This window comes from Canis lupus, chromosome 2 (genome assembly GCF_003254725.2).
Source record: "Canis lupus dingo isolate Sandy chromosome 2, ASM325472v2, whole genome shotgun sequence".
Classification (NCBI taxonomy): domain Eukaryota; kingdom Metazoa; phylum Chordata; class Mammalia; order Carnivora; family Canidae; genus Canis; species Canis lupus.
The window spans coordinates 10,682,513-10,706,357 of record NC_064244.1 but is presented as its reverse complement, the minus strand read 5'-3'; the positions used below and the strand labels follow the sequence as shown (position 1 = coordinate 10,706,357).

At 39.3% G+C, this 23,845-nt stretch overlaps 1 protein-coding gene across 13 annotated transcripts in view; it reads right to left on the bottom strand.

The window, feature by feature from the left end:
- The window catches only part of NEBL (nebulette), a 341,512-nt gene that overhangs the window by 14,408 nt on the left and 303,259 nt on the right, over window positions 1–23,845 (bottom strand). For 8 of the 13 annotated variants that reach the window (XM_025464019.3, XM_035712963.2, XM_035712964.2 and 5 more), the window contains 7 exons: window positions 23,329–23,421; window positions 21,391–21,483; window positions 20,009–20,101; window positions 18,661–18,765; window positions 17,593–17,764; window positions 14,971–15,063; window positions 13,518–13,667 (listed from right to left, as the gene is read on the bottom strand). In XM_025464019.3, the coding sequence (XP_025319804.1) occupies window positions 13,518–13,667; window positions 14,971–15,063; window positions 17,593–17,764; window positions 18,661–18,765; window positions 20,009–20,101; window positions 21,391–21,483; window positions 23,329–23,421 (799 nt within the window). Of the gene's footprint in view, window positions 1–13,517; window positions 13,668–14,970; window positions 15,137–17,592; window positions 17,765–18,660; window positions 18,766–20,008; window positions 20,102–21,390; window positions 21,484–23,328; window positions 23,422–23,845 lie in introns of those variants that run through there. The other 5 variants (XM_025464021.3, XM_049097091.1, XM_025464022.3 and 2 more) reach the window with 4 other exon arrangements.

Below are 23,845 nucleotides of genomic sequence, written 5' to 3'. Positions count from 1 at the left end.
GACCGTGCACCTGCGACGGGCAAATGGGAGTGAGAGGAAGGGAAAGGCCAGAGAAAAAGAGGTTTAATGCATGGAGAGATGTGTGGATCAGTTTTGTTCTGCTCACAGGGGTGACTCATGCTCTCACTGACTTCTCTGTGGTACCCTTCTGTGGGGTCTAAATGCCACAAGAAGTTCAGGTGAATTGTGGCTGATGAGGTGTGCTAAGACATCTCTGAAAGAAATTACAATGAGAATAATTGTAATTATTGAGAATGAAGAGAATCATTCACTTTTGGAAAAGCCAGCTCAAATCATAGAGAAGAGCATTGTTTCTGAAGTAATGGCTTTCACATTTCTTTTAAGGGTCATTTTGGCATCTGATAAGTCTCTGGACTGTGTGTGTGTGTATGTGTGATCTTTGTTTCTTCTTTTCTTTGTCACTAGTAGCCTATTTTACCCAGGGCAATTGTCACTCAGTCACCTTATCCTGTATGAATAGTTTCAAGACCGTGTTCAAGCCACATTTCCTAATAAGATGTCAACCACTCTCCCACTGAGCAAGGGAGACCCTCATCATGAAGCCACCTGATGATTTGCAAAATACTTCTGTAGGACACTGCTTGCAAAATGTGACTTCCCCAAGTCAGCATCAGAAGAGTGACAAGCTCTACAGACATGCTAAGAATATAGTTGCAAATATAATTAAGTCCAGAACAGTGTTTAACCATTTCCTCTCTAAATTTAAATAATAGATTTATAATGTTGCTTTATTCAAGTATAAATTGGAAATTTAAAGATTCATAATTACCTATTAACTGTAAAAGGAAACGTCTACATTATGTACTTTTTTAAATTATGCATATATAAAATTAAACTGACCATTTCATTTACATATTTGACTTAGTTGCCCCAAGTAAGAATTCCTAAAATACTGTTTTGGGGCTCTGCTGTTCCTAAATATTGAAAAAAAGAAGACAAAATTTGTTATTTTTTAAATTATCAGCCAGTTAAACTTAGTCTTACGAGCCCAGAGAAGCAGTATGTTTTGATTTCAAAGTTAACTGGTTTTCATCTAGAAAAAATAAGTCCATGAATGTTCTCTGGCAGAACTGAACCAAGACATACTGTGGTTTGAACAGAACTAGAGAGATTTAGAGTTAAGAATATCTACTATTTTGCCTCAGAATAATCTAGCTAGTTTACTCTTACACTGAGATTTAAATATCAACTTGTATATTATTTTTCTCAGATTTGTTTCTCATTTTTAGCTATCTGATCCAGAATAAACTCCTCAACTTGTAACTGTAACACAAAACCACAGATATAAGCAGGATTGTCACTGAAGAAAAAGGAAATAATTTTCTCCCCAAATCACAGAGTCTTTAATAATGTTCTCATGGCACAAAATCCATGAGGTGTATATCTGTATCTACCCATGCACATGCATGCCATATCTAAAATAAAGCAAAAAAATGAAAATAAAGGGGGAAGCCCCCGTGGCTCAGAGGTTTAGCGCCGCCTTCGGCCCAGGGCATGATCCTGGAGACCCGGGATCGAGTCTCATGTCGGGCTCCCTGCATGGAGCCTGCTTCTCCCTCTGCCTGTGTCTCTGCCTCTCTCTCTGTGTCTCATGAATAAATAAAATCTTTTTTAAAAAAATGAAAATAAAGGAATGCACAGTTTGGAGATGTGTATGTGTGTGTGTGTGTGTGTGTGTCATTTTTTGACAAGAAATATGTAATGTGAGGCAGTTCTTTGATAAGATGAAAGCAATAAAGAACCTAAGGGGAACAGGGGCATGAGGATGCTGTTTCCACTTAGATAAACCATAGCACTGAATCTAGCTTTTGGACACAAATTATGCCATGACTTAAAAGTTAGTTCATAGCAAATCCCAATTTTCCTCAGTGAACATTCCCACCAATATTGTGTAAGTCAATCTCATGCAGAAAGATACATTATTCAAGTACAATGAAAGACTCATTATACTATCATAGAGGATATTTTAGAAATACTTATTGGATAAATATACATAACATTTTTTCCTAACATTTTTAAAGAGTTAAAAAACAGATTATGTGTTTGGTTTATTTCTGCACTAATCAATTCAAATATTGGCTCTTAGGAAATATCACCAATCCACAAGTAGTTTTCAAATACGGTTTTACATTAGATGACTTTAGCAACAAGCCACAGTAAATATCATATACAGACACATCTCAATAATGGTAACACTTCTGAATGAGCGAGTATACTTTTTTTTCAACCACCAGACATATATGAAACTGAAGCAATGTGTCCCTGACATGATTTGAAGATAGGAAAAATGTGGGGAAAGGACTATAAAGGATTCTCTGGGTCTTCCAGAGCCCAAGCTTCAGTTTAAGATGAGAGGCTGGGGCTGAAGAAACAGGCAGGTGTAAGAGTCACAGTCAGGTAGGGAGATGAACAACAGGTCATTGGTTAAAGACTCGTAGACAGGATCTAGGTAAGAGTCTGACAGACTAGTAAATCAGTTCAATACACATGCATCGGGGAAATCTTACGATAAAGATCAAAAACCAGAATGTCTGAAAAAAATGTGGCATGGGCGGATCAGAAATATGTTTGGAACAAGATTAGGCCCTAGGGAACTGGGGCACAAGATCTGGCCACAAGAGGAGAATCACACAACAAAGAGCTCCGGAAACAGAAGATAATGACCAAACAAAATGCAGAAACTCAATACATCTCCCAGCTGCATCAGCCTGTGGAAATTTTAAGTAGTTCCTATAAAAATCAGGATCCAATCCCCATGACCTACTAGCCTGAGGCTTGGGGCAGGAGGATGTGGGGCACCTGGATGAAATAGGAAGTCGGGGAGAGCAAGGAAATTCATGACTACAAAGGTAACATTATGATGTTTTATATCTAAGACAGACACGTAAATATGTATGTATACTTGGTCTATTATCCAATTTGGACATAAAATCTGATCCATAAATACCAAAACTGTTTCCATTTTCATTACTAATGTTCAACAAGATGGAAAATCTACTCTCTCCCTCTCCATGTGCATTACTTTACCTTACAAAGCTCTTCCAAAGTTTTCCCCCTTGACGCATATGCCACATCTATCTCCTTCCCACTGATCAAATCTTCTCTTTTCCCCAATCAACTCTGTTTCGCAGGAAATATATTTTTAATGTTTTATTGTTTGCTACTCGAAGTGTCAGATGTTTCTCCTTCATACACATATGGAACCCTTTGATTTAATTTTGGCATATCAATGAAAGACACATGTGCATCTTGGAACAAATGCTAGTCATTAGTATTTGATCCTTTTCCCAACTTCACACTCAGAAAAGGAAACTTGCGACGTTTCTTTCTTTCTCAGTCTAATGATATCAGGAATATGAGTTTCTCTAAGGACTTCAAGTTCAATCAGAATCCTGAACCTTTCCCTTGGGAGTGCAACAGAACTAACTAAAGGTTTCTAACAGTGTGTGCTTTTTTTAACAGGTGAAGAGTACTAGCTAGATGGCCAAAGATGATCATGTAATCCCCAACAATAAAATTTTACATTATAAAGAACTCGTTTATTTTCCTATAGTCTAGTTTCGTCACAGAAATTTATCTGGGAAATTTATCACAGAATTATCTCAACATCAATTCTTTAAATCTTCCTACACTTAAGAGCAGGCACTAAAACATCATTTTTTGATGAGTATTGTACATTCTCAAATTCAGATTGGAAACAACACTCGAATACAGCAGGAAAATAATACAACTGAAAGTTTCTTGTTGTAGGTATTTTCTTTGCAGAAGTTGGCCTGTAAGGAGCTCAATTTTTTTCAGAGGGTTGCGGTTGCCAATCAGTAACCAGAAAACAGAAGTAGTGACTCCAATAGAAATACCGGCACATTTATATTAAATGAAGGTGAAGAGTTCAAAATCAGGAATGTATTTTCTTGTTGGTTGTCCCGATTATCTAATTTTAAAACTATGCTCACCATTAAAACCAGTAATGCTGAATTTGGATCAGAATGCCATCTGTAAATCATAAAACATAAATCCTCCATGGGCAAAGAGAATTAACAGAAAAAATAATGCAAAGGATTACTAAGCAAAGAATTGTGATTCTATGGACACTATTCATATTAAAGATTTCAAAACACTGCTGTCGGATGCATATCCATCACTTTCAAACATAAATCCTCAATGGGCAAAGAGAATCAACAGAAAAAATAATGCAAAGGATTACTAAGCAAAGAATTGTGATTCTATGAACACTGTTCATATTAAAGATTTCAAAACTGCTGGTTGAATGCATATCCATCACTTTCAAAATATATTAATAGTTTATTATTGTGCCTGCATTTGATATTTCTGTTCTCAATTTAATGGCAAATTGAAATTTTAATGATGGCTGTCATCCCTTGGAACTGAGGGCACATTCTGTGGTCTTCACTATGTCTAGGAATGTGATGACTTGTCCTTGCACTTTGTCTCCTTCCATTCACCATTTCTTTGTGGAGCATTTGTGACAACATGGATGAACTTAGAGGACTAAGTAAAATAAGCCAATGATAGAAGGACAAATACTGCATGATTCTACTAATACGAGGTGTCTCAAATAGTCAGATTCACAGAGCAGAGAACAGAATGGCAGTTGCCAAGGACAGGAGAAGAAAATGGGAAATTGTTGCTCAGTGGATATAAAGCTTCAATTATGCAAAATGAATGAGTTCTAAGAGATCTGCTATACAACATAGTACCTATAGATAACAATGCAGTACTATGTACTGTAAAATATGTTAAAAGAATAGCTCTCATGGTAAGTGTTCTTATCACACACACACACACACACAAGGAAAGTTTTAAAGGTGGTGGATATGTTTTGTACCTTGCTTGTAGTGATGGTATCAGGGGTATATACATATGTCCAAACTCATCAAAACTTAGACATTAACTAGTACAAATTTTGCATATCAACTATACTTCAATAAAGCTTTAAAAAGAGTTATAGAGGAAAATAGGCAGGATAAGGAGATAGAGAGTTATGGGTATATGTGGGCTGGAGCTTTCTAGGTAGAGTGGTCAAGGAAAGCATTTCTGATTAGTTGAGATTTAATCAGAGACCTGAAGAAGGAGAGGCAAGCCACACAAAGCACTGGGGAGTATTCCAGGCAAAGGGATCCGTGATTGCAAGGAGCCCACGGTAAGAGAATACCTAATGTGCTAAAACAGCCTGGAGGTCCATGTGGCTGCAGCAGACAGTCTGATAGAAGATAAAACTGGAGATATGCCCAAGCACCAGACCATGTAACACCTGTAGTCCGTGGATCTTGGTTTTTAATCAAAATGTGAGTGGAACCATTAGAGAATTCTGAGTAAGCAAGTAATGAGATCTGAAGCAAGTTTTTAAAGGATCACTGACAGCTTGTCAGAGGCCAGATGAAGGGGGCAAGAGTGGGATGACAAAGACCAGGAGCCCATTTCTGAGATCTCAAAAAGATGGGATGGGATTTTCTCAAGGTTCACTGGAACTGGTGAGGAGTGGCTGGACTTAGGACAGATCTGCAGTGAATGGGGCCAACAGGCTTACTGATGAATTGAAAGTGAGGTATGAGAGGAAAAAAGGTGATAAGGATGTCACCGGTTTTGTTGGCATTTGTTCTGAATGATTGTGTCACCAACTGAGATAATGAACAAAGACAAGAACAGATGTTTGTTTGGGAAGACAGGAAAAAAGACACTGGTTCCAAACGTGAGATTTGAGATGCCTATTAAACATCCAGCGGTGGGCTATTCCGCCTGGAGTCTGGAAGTCATGAGAGTAGGAAGGTGCTATGATTTTGGTGTTTCTGCTCTTCTACATCAGTGATGAATGTCAACAAAGGAGACATTGTGATGTTTGAAATAAAAATCCACAATGCTGTCTCTACAGCATGAACCCCTCTACAGGACTGTGCAGAAGTGATGCCCATGGCATCAGTTCTCTTGGCAGAATGTAAATCATCCAATGCAGGCTAGATCCTTAGACAAGCTCCCAGAGTGGATTAAACTTCCAAGTCAGAGACTCAATTACCTCCCAGTCTGGGGAATTGGCCCTCTACCTAGCCTCTAAATCTCCTGCAGGACAGAGCCCAAGCAGAGAGCCCAGAAATGATACTCAGTTTTACCCTGTGGCTGAAGTGACCACGGCTCGGCTCTCCCCACACTTGGGTCTGGTCTTTAGCCCATCTCTGGGACACGCGGCCCCTGTGCTGAAGATGTGCCAGAGGACACCAAGTTTCTAATGTGCTCTGTTCTCTCATATGCTACTTTTCTGCCAAAAACTCTCCTTTCCCATTTCCCCACCTGGCTGATTCTAACTCTGGGTGTCACTCCATCACAAAGCCTCCTTGAGCGCAATGGGTTCATTCATCTGCCTCTCACACCAGAGTATGAGTTCTTCAAGGACAATAACTATATCTTTATTTTCTTTATTTCTAGCATCTTGCACATATAGGAGATGAATGTTTGGTGAATGAACAGATGGAGTTACAGCTCCCTTTAAAGCACCCTTAGGTTTTGAATGAATGGATGGAGTCGTGGGTGCCTTTAAAACACCCATAGCGGGAGGCCTGGGTGGCTCAGCAGTTTAGCACCTGCCTTCAGCCCAGGTGTGATCCTGGAGTCCCAGGATCGAGTCCCACATCAGGCTCCTGGCATGGAGCCTGCTTCTCCCTCTGCCTGTGTCTCTGTCTCTCTCTCTCTCTCTCATGAATAAATAAATAAAATCTTTTTAAAAATAAAAAATAAAACACCCATAGGTTTAGGGCAATTGGCTCCCTAACTGGTGCACTGCCCTCTTGGTACACCTAAAGACAATCTACTGAGAGTTCTGAAGCATCTCTTGCAACCTAACCCTCAACAGCAGGGAAATAACCCAATAGTAAATGGCCTCTCTCTGGGATTTAGCACATTTCTCCATATAAAATCCTAATCTAGGGATCCCTGGTTGGCACAGTGGTTTGGCGCCTGCCTTTGGCCCAGGGCGCGATCCTGGAGTCCCAGGATCGAATCCCACGTCGGGCTCCCGGTGCATGGAGCCTGCTTCTCCCTCTGCCTGTGTCTCTGCCTCTCTCTCTCTCTCTGTGTGTGTGACTATCATAAATAATAAATAAAAAAAAATTAAAATCCTAATTTAAATCTTTAAAAAAAATCAACAAAATTTGGAGGGAAAAAATGACATTTCTAAAGGACAGGAGCTGCAATGCTATCAGCATAGGTCCTGCTTGGGCTGTCACAGAATTCAGAAGCTTGTTTTCCACCAGTTAAGGCAGGACTAGGTCATCCCAGTATGATTCTTTCACAACAAAATGGAAACGTTCACAACGTTGGAAAACCTAAAGTGTCTATTTTTTAAAAGTGCATCTGCTTTTCCTTCCCCATTACACTCTCAAACCCTCCTATGCTCCAGAAGGATGCAGAAACACAAAATACCTGAAGCCGAATGGAATGCAAGTTCACATTAAGAAGAGTAAATGCTGGGCAAGATTGCAAACACACAGAAATACTAGAGACACAGGCTACTGTGAGTTAGGGGAAACCAAAGAAATACAAAGTCATATCAGAAAGCAAAAAGATGTTGCAGCCAAGTGAACTGAAGACAAAACACAAAGATCAAAGAAAACCTCACAGTGAAATAAGCAGAAACCATAAGGAGTATTGCCACTCAAGGAACTGTGTGTCAAATGAAAAGAAGTTAACCTAATCTGATACCAAAAGGCAATAAAGATAATTTCAAATAATACTATTCAAGAATCAAAACAAAATTAGATCAAGTTTAAATAAAAGCCTCCTTTATTGAATCAAAGTAACACAGTAGAGATGTAAAATGAAAATCCTTTGGTAACTTAATACCTAGGAAAGTAGAATGAAAAGTAAGAAAGCCCAAAATAATCACATAAGAAAACGAAAATATTCAGCAATCAAAGCAAGATGGGAAAATATCCTGAGAAACACATAACGAAAACAATGATAAAAAAAAACTGAAAGTAGAGGGCCTCTATGCTAATGCTCATGAAAACCAAATGTGAATGATGAAAACAGGATACTTTTACCTCAAGGAAACAGCCAATTGTTTAACCCTTTGTCCCAAGAATCAGAATTTCCCCTGACTCATAAGAAGGACTCCAAAATTATGACTCTCCTAACTGTCCAGCCACTTAATTCACAAAGTAGAATGGATCAGATCACATTTAGAGTAGAAACAGAGTCTCATACCTAGAGAAGGGGGGGGGGGGGAGTTTATTTACGTTTATAGCACTTAGCTTAGGAAATGTAAAATATCTTAGAAAGCTTTTTGTTCTAGATCCTTCTTGTTACAGATAAGGACACTTTGCCTAGTAATATTAGATGACCTCCAGAGAATGCATACCATGTGAGAGAGAGCTAGGGTGAAGTCCAAAGTCTTGTCCTGTGGCACAACACTGTGTCAACTGCCGTGCAGCTTGGCCACACACACCCCCTAGACAGCAGGGAGATAACCCAATACTAAAGGGCGTCTCTCTGGGACTTAGCACATTTCATCATATAAAATCCTAATCTAGATCTTTAAAAAACAATCAACAAAATCTGAAGGAAAAAAATGGCATTTTTAAATACTTACATTCTCTTTTTTTCTTCATCTTACCACTAACCAGGATTGTTTTAGAATTCTTTTCAATTTCTAGAATGGTATTTAAACTAATACATATGATTTACTAAAGACACTAAAGGTTTTCATCAAATAGTCATCAAGACCATAAATGTTTCTTCCTTCTATGGAGTCAATCAGCACCTCCTTACCAGGGCCCAGCATAGTACACATTTCAAAGGGGACCCTAAATTTCAAAGCACCGGGAAGTCATGGATACTACTCCTAACCTTCTCCGTCAGGAAAACAAAACAAAGCAAAACACTGGGAATGTTTTCATTTTAGGTCTTTTCTTTTTTTTTTTTTTTTCAGCTATGCTTTAATGTCCCTGAAACATATCGAAACACCATCAAAACAAAAATGGAAGAATTTCCATGAAAACCTTCCACAACAGACTTTCATTTAAAAAAAATAATTATACTATACATTTTTATATATGCAGCTCTAGTTTTTAAGATATTAGTTTGTTGTACATCTGAAACTCATACCATGTTATATGTCAATCATACTTCAATTTTTTAAAAATGAGCAGAAAAAAATATTCATTTGGCCATTTCGTGCATTCACCAAATATTTGCTGGAGCATTTATTCTAAGGGTTGGAGATAGAGTGGTGAATAAAAGAGCCAATATCTCTGCTCTTGTAGGGCTTCTATTCCAGCGAGGCAGCGATAGACGAACAAATAAACAAATAGATGTATAGTATCTCAGGTGATGTCAAATGCTAATGGAGGGAAAAAAAGGAGGGTAAAGGATCAGACAGTAAAGGAAAGAAAGGGTGCTCCTTTATCTCTGGTCATTCGAGAGGGTCTCTGATAAAATGATACCTGAGCAGAATCATTAAGAAAAGTGGGACTAGGCAAAAGCAAATACAGGGATGAGAAGGAATGTTCTCGGTTGGGAGGCAGTGAAGTACAAAGGCCCATAGGGGGAGCTTGCTTGGAAGGTCTGAGTAAAGCAGGGAATCTGGACAAAGAATGGGAGGAAATGAGCTTCGGGTAGCAGCCAAGGCCCAGAGCAGTTGAGGGCTTGGTAGGCAATGGTGAGAATTTGGGTTATATTCAGAATAAAATGGTAGCAGAAGAATGCCATGATCCAACTCATGTTTCAGAAAGATGCTTCTGGCTGCCAGGTGAAGAGTAGAGCAGGGCAGAGGGTCGGCAGTGTGGGGTGGCAAGAGCAGAAGCAGGAAACCAGTCCTACTTCTACTGGAGGCTACTGTGATGACCCAGGGCAGAGGGACAACCAAGCGGTCGGATTCTGGATACATTTTTCCTGGTAGAGCTAACAAGATTTGCTAATGGGCTAGAGGTGGGTGTGAGTGGAGGACAGGAGCTGAGGATAACCCCACAGAATTGGACCTCACCCCCTGGACAGCTGCAGGTGCCACTTAGCAAACTGGGAACCTAAGAAAGAATGGTTTGTTTTGGAGGGGGGTGCATATATTGTTTTGCACATATTAGGTTTGGTATGTCACTCGTCATCTGAATGCAGACATAAGGTGCCAAATGATAGAATGTACCTTGCTTCCCTTAAAATAAATAGAATTAGGAGCATATTACCATATATTCCAAAATGTTTTCAAATCAATGCAGATATCCTGTGAGTACACCACCTCTTCGATGTACATTATATCACCTACTGACATATCTTTACTTTTGCTTTATATCTATTTTCCAAAATAGGGAATGTCACTAAAAGCAGAGCATCTTGGCCCTATAACAGGGGGCTGAAGATGGCAAGGCATTTTTTTAAAGGTTTTATGTATTTATTTATTTATTTGAGAGGGGTGGGGAGAGGAAAGATAGGGCACCAGAGCTAAGGGAGAGAGAAGCAGACTCCCCATCTAGCAGGGAGCCTGACATGAGGCTCCATCCCAGGACGCCAGGATTATGACCTGAGCCAAAGGCAGAAACCGACTGAGCCACTCAGGTGCCCTATGACAAGGCATTTTTAAAGGCATTTTATAAGACATTATTTAAGCTACTGAGACACCCCTTCCTGCCAGAAATCTTCTCACCCCCACCCTGCCACCTTCCATGGAGTCTAAAAAAATGTAATTATTCCTTCCCAACTATGTGTTATCCTTACTCATGTTCTGGCATAATGTAAGAATATTTATGTATACCATCTTTCAATGGAGATGTTTTTTCATTCAGTTTGGCATAGCATAGTGTCCTTTTGTTAGAAATAATTAGAAAAATGAAGTAGTGGCTTGGGAACAGAAGGAAGAAAGAAACTGACACAGTGGGTTTTCTCAGTGCAGTCCTGGCCATGGAGAATGGAGACAGTGGGCAGGTGCAGGGGAACTAGACACATCTGGGGGAGGGGGTCTGGATTCTCCTTCTCTTCTACGCAGGTTCATCCCGGACCTCATCAATGCCTCCCACAGCAGTCTCCTGTGTAGCCTTCCCTCTGAACTCAGATTGCCACTGACACACTATCTCACTGCTCTAGAACAGAGATATTCTTCTCCCAAAGCCTCCTTGGCCTAATTAACATCTTTTAGCATTGGCATTTCAGCTCAAATCTTCCTTCCCTGGGAAGGCTTCTCTGACATCAAGGCCAGATGGAGTTCCTCTGTTATACATATCTTGTAGCCCTCATGCTCTCCCGTCATAGCACGTACTCTGTTCTTAATTATATATTAGTTGGGTCAGTATCTGTTTAATGTCAGTGTCCCCCACCAAACTCAGCCCTTTAGAGCAGATGTACATCTCTTTCGCTCACTGCTCTATGCATTGTCAGATCCCGGCTCTTGGCTGGTGTACAAAGAACACTCAATTAACATTTGGTGAGTAAGTGAATGAATGCTGTGTTGGGTGTACAGACACAAAGTAGAAGGGTCATTGCTGAAGCAAAGTCTCTAATGTACACTGCGTCAAATCCAAAATGCTGGACTGAGTAAAGTTGATGAAGATGGATTGAAATGTAGTCTTGTATTTGCTTTGGGTTTTGTTCATCTCATCAAGCACTGACATTCTTCTGTACCTCCAGGACCACAGAGGACGCTGAAGGGAGAAATCAATAACCCCAAATCCAAAATCAAAAAATTCAAGACACCACCGAACCCTTTGTTAGAGAATCAGACACAGGAAGGGGAGATTGTCCATGTCTATCCTGTCTACAAGTGAGCAAAACTCATTGACAAATACTTCATTAGAATCACAGAGAAAGGAGATCTTTAAAAACTTTCTAGTAAGGTGGGATCTTAAAAAGAAAAAAAAAGTAAACTCATAGAAACAATAGAAAAGTGGCTGGCAGGGGCTGGGTGGAGGAGGGTGGGAGGTTAGAAAGCAGTACAAACTGAGCTATAAGATGAATAAGCTCTGGGGCACCTGTGTGGCTCAGTCAATTAAGTGTCTGCCTTCCGCTCAGGTCATGATCCCCGGGTCCTGGGATGGAGCCCTGCATTGGGCTCCCTGCTCAACACAAAGTCAGCTTCTCCCTCTCCCTCTCCTTTTGCCCCCTACTTGTGCTCCCACGCTCTCTCTCTCGTGCGCTCTCTCTCGCTCTCTCTTTCTCTCATGCTCTATCAAATAAAATCTTTAACAAAAAAAAAAAAAAAAGATCAATAAGCTCTGAAGATCTAACGTACAACATGGTGACAATGGTTGATAGCACTGTATTGCCTAGTTGAAATTTGCTAGTAGAGTAGAACTTTAATGTTCTCTCACATGCAAATAAAAGATAACCATGTGAGGTGATGGATGTGCTAATTAACTAGATGGGGGGAGTCCCTTCACAACTACCCCTATATCAGATCATCTCTACAAACACTTCAGATAGCTTACGTTTTTTTTTTTTGTTTTTTTTTTTTAGCTTACGTTTTACCTCAGTAAAGCTGAAATGTAAAAGAATAAAAACAAAAACCTTTCTACGAAGCAAAGGCCAGCCTAAATGTATAATTTAAGATATACAGAATGTAACCTGATTTTAACCTCATAAGTGCTTCATTCAAACAAATGAAAAAAACAATCACACAAATGCGAGAGCTTTCGTGGTGTCATCTGGTCTTCAATCACTTTACTTTCTCCCCAGCCACCCCAACCCCACCCCCCTTGTTAGGTTGCTCAACAACAAAATTTCCTGCCTTAGGGATTTATTTCAGCAATATGACCTCTGTGGTTGAAAAGCAAATTCAGGACTCTATCAGTTCTTTGAGCTTCCGGCCCCTCACCCCACTGCCCATGGCACTAAAATGCAGCCGCATCGGTAGTCTTAAAATGTAATAACATCTTTAGCAGTAAGAGTCATTTAACATCCCAAACAATTTCAACTAGAAGGTGTAGACCTCATCCACCAGCGTAGATGCAGAAACAGAAGAAAGGATGACTACATAAAATATAGGGAAGATTATTAACAAGCAACAGTATTTTCCATATTTTTTAAAGTCTATATTATCAAGTATTATATCCAATTTCTTTTAGGCATATACCTTTCTGCAAAGGTATATCAATATTGAAATGCACACAAATTCAGAGCAACCCCTCTAATCCACTTAAATATAACTCTAAGATTGGTTTTCCTTAATGGAAATCAGACACAAACTCCACAGAACTCGAATGTCCACTCTGGCTGTGTCCATCACAAGCAACTGTGAAACACACTAACGTAGCTGAGATCCCAAGACCCTTTTGTCATTAAAGAGCCACTGGCGGTGAAAACAGTGAAATAAGACAGAAAAAACAAGCATGCAGGAATGCAAATTAGTAGTTTAAAAGAAAAGAACTCAACTTTCTAAACATAACTTAAAATTTCCAAATACACCCAGGTTATATGTTTGTGCAAAGGTGAAGAATGTTAGATGCACTTATGACACATTTACAAAAATGAATTATTGTTCTTGGAGACTGGTTAATGTTCACTACCTCCTTCATCCGACGGTCTGGTTACCTCACTGCAGCATGAAAAGCTAGGGTACATCTCAGATATTTCTGATTTGTCATCTCCCAGACCTGTACCAAAAGTACTGCTTGAGTGAGATCGAGAACGGTGTCTCCTATAGTGACTCGCCTTTTCTATATTGGAGGGAAAATATTCAGATTTGTGATTAAGTGACTTGAAGAACAAAAAAAAAAAAAAAAGGAAGACAGAAAGAAAAATTGCTTAAAAGTTTAACAAGGAAGAAAAACAGTTTCTTACTAAATAAAAATCCCAAAGCTCAACTATTATAAGTTCTAGTCGCCTACTACCAAACTTCAGCATACATTGAATCAACTATATAAATGTTGAACGATCATTTATTCTCATTTCAAGTCTAGATTTTAAAGGAGAAATAGGGGATGGGAAATTGACAAGAACTAAGAAAACACCGGCAAACTAAAATATTTTTATTAAACATAACTTCTGGTTAGACATAATTGTTTTCCAGAATCCCCAAGCATACAGCCATTTGCCGCCTTTTCTTTGTCTTCAGAAAATTTAATGACAACTTGGCTGATTATGTGGATCAAACTGACTACAAAAGTATTACAGTCCCTACTTTGCCTTGGGCTTTCGATTTCATTAATGTCAGTAATTAAATGTAGAGTATAAATCAGGGGCTAGAGTCAGACCCAAAGGATATGATACATCTATTTATATTGTTTAAAATAATTGCATAACCGTCAAAGCTTCAGTTTGTTAAACACTATCTGAAAGTCTGAAATGTCAAACCATGCTATCACTGTACCCAAATACCCAAACCATTCAGGTTTTGCTTTTAATTAGAAACATGTGGTCTAAATTAAAAGTCAAATAACCTTGCTCTATACACTATAAATTTTGCATTATACAAACACTCAGAGATAAATTTTACGGGTGCCTAAAAGTCTATCTTATTTTAACAGGCTCATGATGCTATATAAAAAACCTCCCCACTGTTTTATATGTAATTCTTAACTTCTACCTTTAAAATGTTGGAACAGTGTTTTCCATGAAACAAATCTTCTTAATGTCTCAGCATTTTAGTGCAGTCCAAATAACTGCATTTGAAAGCCCAGAAAACCTATAAAGTCACATTTATTAATGCAAAGCAGACATCAGAAAGCTCTGGACACCTTTCTAAGTGAATCTAGAACAAACAAATCTAGGATATATTAAAAAGCCCTTTTGCAAGGTTTGTTTTCATAAGCGATTAATAGTATTTTAAAGCTATGTTGCTTTAACATAGCCTTTTTTTGTTGTTATTGGGGTTTTTTTTTGTTGTTGTTGTTGTTTTCAAATCTTCAACTTCAAAATTTACATTATACACTTGGTACCATGAGCCTCTACCGCTCAGACTAGCTTCACTTTCAGGACAAAACCATGTAAATGAAGAGTAACTCAAAATGTAAGCAGTACCAGAGAGCATATGGAGACTTCTAGACTGAATATTGTCTTCCAGGGGATCAAGGTCGAAGACAGAACCAGGGTCTGTACGCCAAACTTTGAGGTCTTTTACCAGAAGGAAGAAATCAACAAATCAAGAATGAATTTTAAAAAGTCAGCATCAAGGTCAAGTGCAAGTCTGGAAAAAGATGCATGTAATAAGCAAACACGTAATAAGTAAACCCATCCCACTGCAGACTTCAGAGGAGAACAAGGGACAGTCACATTCATGAGGATTTGGTAAGAAAACTTTGTGAGCAAACTTAAACTACCTGGTTTATTCTTCATTGACCTTGCATCTAGAGCCTGTGACTCATCACCCAACACACCAGGCAACTCCCTGCATCTCCAAAGCCCCAAAACATGTGCTCGCCACAGGCTGAAAGAGGTGACATGTTTGCTTTAAATTCCTGATCAAAGACACGTGAGTAAATCATAGGAAGTGACCTAGAGGGCTTCGCCTGAGGAAACAAAGAACAAAAACTTCTCTCCCCAAAACAAGTGTTTGAAATGTAGATAGGTGGCAAGCCTAACTTTCATTGGGAGCCCATGAGTGCAAGCTAACCTACACAACACAAGTTTACTGGAAAAGTGCAATAAAGCACGGCACTGAGCAAGAACGGTGAGGAATGGAAAGCCAAGCAAAGAGCAGTTTCCTGCACTCAAAAGGGACCAGAGAGGAGTTCACTAGGATACTTAGCGATCAGACCAAGCAAACAAATTCACATCCCTGCTTTAGTTGGAGGCAAAATCCAAGTATGAAAACTTGCAGGTTTACCCGTGTCTCCAGCTAACGGAGCTCAGGTCCTAAAAATGATTGGCATGGTGCTGTATTCACAAGAGGAGAATGAAAAGTCTAGCTATGGACAGAAATGGAGTTTGAGTAAAAACAATGAATTAATGAACTGGAAGTGGAGCTCTGGCATGTCTATAATTAGTAGATTAGTTGTATGCAGAGCTCACCGGGTGCCGGGCACTACTGTCCATCACAACATGAACTCACTTGTGCTTTGTGCCACTTTATAGTAGGTACTATTACTATCCTCGTTTCATAAGTGGAGAAACTAAGGCATAGAGAGACCAAGTTAGTCTGGCCAAGGTTACACAACTAGTAAATAGCATAGCCTCCAGTAAAAATAGAAGCAGCACAGATTGGCCTAGTCTCCATTACTCAAAAAATCTCCAACCCTGCATTTCCCTGCCTGGCTCAGAAGTTTGTTGAATGTACTTCATTTAAGAAGAGATAAACTGACTTCCAGAGTACACAATAAGGGAATAATTCAGGAACATATATGTTGAGTTTTTTAAAAAAATAATAATTTCTATCCCAAAGGTAATGAGTACTGAATTCTGAGAGCTTCAAAGTCCAGCCAATCTCCCAGTTTCTGGCAAGAATTTTACCATCATTTCTGGCCCCTGATCTAGGGAGTAGGACCCTGATGTAAGCTGTGCAGACTGTCAGGATGTCCACCCATGAGGGATGAATCAGACCGTCTGCACTCACTATCCCTTGTGAGATGTTACTCCAAAGCAGTAAAACTAACTCTGTGTTACTCTCAGTGAAAATATCTCAACCCATCCATCCAACTGAATGTGATCCTTTTACACAATCACCTATGGAAGATGGACAGAGCTATCAATAGTGTATAATGTATGTGGAATCCCTCTGTGGCAAAGATTTTCAGATTCGCTTCATCATGATTCAAGTAACTTAGAGCCCTGACTTCATTACCGTTGTTTAACATGAAGACCCTGTCAGATACACACTTCCCTCATCCAGCTCACCTCTAAATAGCCTTTCGCTAGTCTCCCCCACAAAAAAATCAGCTCTTCCCTGTGAAGATGAAGCTAACCTAACACTGAGATTATCAATGAGTACATGGAATGATTCCCAAAAATATTATTTGGGCTTTAGAATCAGACTAGCTACAAAAATTTAAACAACAGACATTTGGAAGTATGGGTCATTGATATGTATTGAAAAGTCAGTAACTGTCTTTCTAGCCCTGCCATGGACTCTGGGGGGATCACTGCTATCTCAGCCACCATTCCACAAAAGTTTCCTTCCTTTCCGATGTATGGCACTTATAGACAGCTCCCAATCATCCCCATTTGGAGATAATATTCAAAAAAATATAAGATATTAATATTATGGAATGCCATCAGAATCTCTCTGGCACTTCTATTTGTGGTAAAAGGGCTGAAATGTGATTATTTCTATTATTGTCATCAGTGTCTCCAGTATGATGCATTGATCAAATCCATAAGCTAAAGGAAAACAACATAATCATTCAACTTTTGTTATCACTCATGTCTGATATTATGGCTGCTTCTCTGCTTAACAAATAAGAACATTCTCAAGACCAGAAAGTTATTATAGGCAGAGAAGGTCCAATAATAGAAAGGATTTGCAAGTGCCAGGAATCCCATTCAACATGGTGTAAACAGGAGCACTTAGCCTGTGGTTTGTTTTCAGTTGGGCACCACATCAAATAGTTGCAGAGTAGTCCAATGAACAAGGAGGCCAATTCTAAAGTGAGGCCAAGGACAATCTTTTGGACTGTGTGGACCTGCCGAGAAGGACCATCAGCTTACCCACAATGATTCCAGGTCTCCTGTCCATCTCCACGATGTGAGGATGGACACCTTTGTAGGCTGCATCGCTGACTACCTGGGTGTTCTTCCTCACTCGCTCTGTCACAGGGTCATCAACAACAGGAGTAAAGCCCCTTCCCTTTGTCTTTTCAAAATCTTCATGATATTTTACCTGAAAAGAAGAAAAACAACAGTAACTCAAACTGGAATTTCCTGGCTGTTACATAGTTCACAAACTTTTGATATGACGGCTGTTATAGAATCAATTTCATCTAGATTATTTTCCACATTTATGTATCTTTTTCAATTACTCTAGAAATAGTGTCTGAAATGTCAGCTTCCTAGATCAGAAACCAAGTGCTGATATTTTCATTGTGTTTTTCATCATTATGGTTATCAGCTCTTTTCCATTATAAATAAACCAGTATATCCGTGAGAAGGTTAGAGAGATGTATTTTTTCAATCTTGATAATTTCCTAAAATGTACTAACTTAGGTACAAATTAATTTTTTATCTTTGAACCTTTAATAGGTATTAGAACGATATGCTCTTTCCACACAATTATCCAAAAACATACACTTTTTTCATGTTCTGAAATTGGATTAGGGTGATACTCAACTCTATAAATTTTACTGCAAACCACTGAATTGTACACTTTAAATAAGTAAACCTTATGGCATAGAAATGATGGCTCGTGAAACTGCTTTAAAAGACATACTTTTTTTTTATATTCTCTGCAACATGTAAACACACCAAACTCGGTCTTAAAACGAACTGAAAAGAAGTCCAAGCAAACATTTTTTTGTAAAATGCATTTACAATAGTCATGTTAGAAATAAAAACACACTCAACATATCACTGAGAAAAATTACTTTATTAGACTATGCCCATTACATTTCAGTGTGATTAGAAAGTTCCCCTAAAAGGATGAGTCCATCCGCATTTTGCTTTGCATTTATGCTTTGTTAGTCATCTAGATTAATGGTGAACACGCCATCAGTACACTGGGTGGGTGGGTGCCATTCCTTAGTATGTTTTAGTCAGGAGAAGTTGCTGGTTGTGCCCTACCATTGAAATATGATTTTGTGCTTCTTTGACATATCTCAGACCAGGTGTATCTAAAATCAGACTTGGTCTACCTTTCATCTGTTTATGGTCCTGGGTATATTTTACCTGCAAAATGAATAGTAGAACATACTTAACAATAAGACAATGATAAAAAAAATTTCGTGTAACTTTTCAAACTTTCCAAATGAGTGAAACATACACAACATATCCAAAATTATTTCCCAGGGAAGTTGTTCAGTGAATTACTTGTCATTCTAGGGGAACAATCTAAAATTTTATTTTTAAAGTTCACTTTAAAAGCTAAAGCGAAAACAACCTAACTCTATCAACCAAGAACAGATGTGTGAATGACCAATATTCACTAACAACATAGTCAGGAAAAATGGTTATCATACTTAACTTAAGCAGGAAAAATCCAAACCAAATGAAACTTAAGTGTTTTTTCCCCCATTTTTACCATAACACTGTTGAAGAATGTACACCAAGCCCAAGCATCCCTCTATTTCCTTTTATTTTTCCCCACTGTAGAGGATAAGAAATAAGGAGTATTAAATCTAATTTTCTTCTAAGCAGCCACAGCTTAAAGGTAATTTATGTCAAATACAGTCAGCATCTGTGGACAGAAATGCCACTGGAGAGCTGTACACTCTAAGACCTAAATGCTGATTCCCAGGCACAGAAAAGCTCTTCTTGACAGCTGCCCAGCAGAACACTGCTGTTTGTGAAGCTGGCTATGCATGACATTAGGATAGCAATTATTGAGGACCTGAGGACATATGTGCGATTCAGAACTGAAGCCCCGATATTTACTATGAACAATCGTACCATCCAAACAAGACAATGAGGTGCACAAGGGACTTTATTGAGTAACTAAATTCTATATTCAATGCATTGATAGATTTTTTTTTTCCCTCTAAGTCCTTACTCTGCAGTAATGAGTCATTTTTTATTTTGTTTTGCTGAGAGCCTTTAGCTATCCACATTCGGTGGAATACATCTGCAAAATGACACTTTGCTTATGCATCAAAGACTTTACCACTTTCAAAGACACTGGCTAAAATAACATGAATCATTGTTTAAATGAGCATGATATAGTTTAAAACTAAGCTTTGAATGTAACCATTGGTCACATCTGGAAATAGCAATGAAGGGTTGCAGGAGAATGTAAAGTTTTGTAATGGCAGCTTTTGGAAGTCATCTGAAATAACACATGCACTTACTGCATGTACCACAAATGTTGCTTGAAAATATATTTTATTCTCACAAGAAAGAAAAAAAAAACAGGACTGCAAGTAAATAATAACGGACGTATCCTTTGTAACAGACCAAAATGAATAAAACGACTTGCCGAACTAATATTTTCTTGATTCTTCTTCACTCTTTCCATTTCAGGAGTTACACTTAAAGCTGTACCTCTTCCCAGTTGACCTTTATAATAAACCTATTATTTCAGAGAATAAAAAATAAGAGTACTGTGAATCAATTCACCTAAATAAGAGTCTCACAGTAGCTATTTTAAAGAGCAAACCAAGAAAGGGAACTATGAAAAAAGAAAATGCTATCATCAGAGGGCTAGCCATATTTAAAATGCTTGCAACTTAAATCAATCTATTTTCACTCATCCCATAGCCTGAATTGCTGGGAATGAAGTCACTGTGAATGTACTCAAATATACGGGCACACCATCAGTAAAGCTGTCAGGAGCAATGTATCACAAAGGAATATGAGAAGAAACGTCTTCATAGATACTACTTAAAGGTACTCCTACCCATATACTGTTATGGTTTGTCAGTAATTAACTGCAGCAGAACTTTTTAAAAGATGCCTAAGATGGTGACCAATGTCATCCATAAGCAAATCGGCATGCTTTCCACTATCTCTTCCTTCTCGATAACCACGTTCCTTTCTGAGAGCAATGGAGTTACGTCAACTGTGATTCTAAATATATTGGGAAAAGATGAGCATCTACTTCAAAATACAGTTGGGAGGAAAAGTGCCAAACAATGGCCTGCCTTTGTTTTATAATCTGCTCAGAAGACTTTAAAGGTTGGAAGAATAAAAGATTTCTTTGAACCTAACAGATTTCCAGATTTCCTCTTCCAGAGAAGCCAATCTATATGTTAATGACTTCAGAAAATGATTCTCTGGGAACTAGACCCATGGATTACATAAACAGAAGGAGGGTAAGAACAGGCCAAGAGTTGGGGCCTGAGTAAAAACTGTCAGCCCCTTAACAGGTGCCCCAAAAATGGGCCCATCCCATGTGACCTATTCAGGCATGCACACTTTGCAATTTTCCCCAAGCCTTCATTCAAAAACAAAGCAACAGTAGCTGGAAGTGGATAATGGGATTGGACAGGCTAATGAACGAGAACACATACTAGTGGGAAAGGCAGCAGGAAAGCTTATCTGAAGGGCCAAGATGCTAGAAGCCACCTCTGCATCCCTTTGGGGAATGACTACAAGTATAATAAGCATGCAGACAAGATAAGAGGGACACACAATAATCAATAGACAAAAATGGTACTGGAGGTTACTGGGAACTCTGGAGCACAGAGTGCCTGGCTGTACCTACAACACCTAAGACCTTGCAACCTTTCAAGTAGACTGGCAGTCAACTGAGAGCAGAACTGTCAACTCAAGGTTATGAAAATTTTATAAATACAATCCCTTCATTGACACATTGATAATACATTTGCTATCATAAGAAAAAAAGCTATAAGGTCCCACATCACTGATGTTCTTCTGGTTTTCTTTAGCTCTCTTCAGCTCCGGTGGATCAGAAATTGCAGTTGCCTGCTTAATTTCTCCTTTGTATTTTACCTGCAGAGGATAAATGAGAATTTTAATAGATAGCAGAATGGTCTCCCCACACACACTACCGAGGATGAACCTCAAAATTAACCCTATCTTTTCACACATTTTCCCCCATAGGAGATGTGCATCCACCTTTCGATTCGTATCTACACCTGGATCCCGATTCTTCTGACGTGGCAAGCACAAAATGCCAGTTGTGCTTCTTTAAAACAATTTTTCAATATATACTTTGCTGTTCATTGCCAAAGTTAACTGCAAATTCCATGACCAAAAGCAGTGGAAATATAAGGGAGAAACAAGGGAATGAAGGCATTGCAGGACAAGCATTGTGAAGTTGCCCAGCAGCCAAGGGAAGGCCATTTACACCCTCATTCTAACCTGAGGCTTCCGCTGTCAAAAGAAGCTAAAGATCCCTTGTGCACCCCAATGTTTCTAGCAGCAATGTCCACAATAGCCAAACTGTGGAAGGAGCCTCGGTGTCCACCGAAAGATGAATGGATAAAGAAGATGTGGTTTATGTATACAATGGAATATTACTCAGCCATTAGAAACGACAAATACCCACCATTTGCTTCGATGTGGATGGAACTGGAGGGTATTATGCTGAGTGAAGTAAGTCAATCGGAGAAGGACAAACATTATGTGGTCTCATTCATTTGGGGAATATAAAAAATAGTGAAAGGGAATAAAGGGGAAAGGAGAGAAAATGAGTGGGAAATATCAGAAAGGGAGACAGAACAGGAGAGACTCCTAACTCTGGGAAACGAACTCTGGGTGGTGGAAGGGGAGGTGGGCAGGGGGTGGGGGTGACTGGGTGACGGGCACTGAGGGGGACACTTGATGGGATGAGCACTGGGTGTTATTCTATATGTTGGAAAATTGAACACCAATAAAAAATAAATTTATATATAAAAAAAAAAGATCCCTTGTGTCTACCACATTCCAGGGGCATTATAAGAAGAAAGCACTGTTCAGCCAGACTTTCTCCCCCACCTGGAAGAACCCACACTTGAATTTTAAAGTCTTTCAGAATTACCTGTTGGGGAAGAAGACTATGGTTTATTTTGGTACAAGTGCCATAAAAGAGTCAAAAATTTTTTAAAAAGGAGGAAAAATCACTAGTAGGGGGCACCACTGAAAGGGATTTCTGAATTGAGGAAGGCCCAGGTTCTAACCCCAGCTCTGCTCTTCAAACTATGGGTCCCTGGCATGTCCTCTGACCTCCCCAAGACTCAGTTTTCCACACCTACAAATCAGAGAAATAAATTCAGCCGACCTCATGGGATTCACACACAGCATTTGGCACAGGGGCCACATTACAGGTACCTCCTGGTCATTAACGCTTGTTCCTTTATTAGCAATAGATCACCGATGATTGACTAATATTTTCCATTTTATTTATAGGTTTCCTGCCCTGACATTATATCTTAGAACCCCAATCAAGCCAGGTCCTCTTTGGCTCTATTCTAACAGATAAATTTTCCCCCTCAGATTGACAACAGACCCACTTTTTTCTGTGTCCCTCCCCGAATGTAGAGATTTACCTACTAAACTATGAGATCCTTGAGGATAGGAACAGTCTCTCACCCACCTTTGTGTACCAATATAATGCCTGGTGCATTGCGGTGATTAATGAAGATTTCTTCAATAAACAAATATCGCTAAATTATAGCATGACAGTCCCCAATTTCCTGGATCACATGAGAGAGCCAAAACCAAAGTTCATGCCCTTGAGCATGCGACCGTGAAAAGAAGCATCCAACACGTGGAGGGCTCAAGCTTTTCAGAGAGCTCCGTGAAGAATAAAAACGTGTAACGTTTGACAATACAGGAGAACACAGGGCCACTTGCCATACTCAGTTGCTCCTGGTTTCTCCTCACCCTCTCCATCTCTGGCGTGACGCTCACTGGCGTGGCTCTGTGGCACTGCTCCTTGTACTGGAGCTGCGAGACAAGGTACAAGACAGTGTGGAGTTAAGCAAAGGAAACATGCACCCATCCTCTGGAACAGCTTAAAAGGAACGTCACATGGCTACAGAGCATTCATTGGTTAAAATTTGCATTAGAGGACACTTGGGTGGTCAGTGGGATGAGCGTCTGGTCATGATCCCAGGGTCCTGGGATCAGGTCGTGCATCGGGCTCCCTGTTCAGCAAGGAGTCTGTTTCTTCCTCAACCTCTACCTCGCCACCCTGCTCATGCTCGCTTGCTCTCTCTCCCAAATACATAAAATCTTTAAAAAAATAAAATACAATCCTCATTAGGATTTCAAAGTGAAACAAGTATTGCTAATAGACTTCTCCATCAAAATCATCCCAGACTCCAAGCTCTTTCTTGTGCACGTGTTCTGAATTCCACCTTTGGCGGTG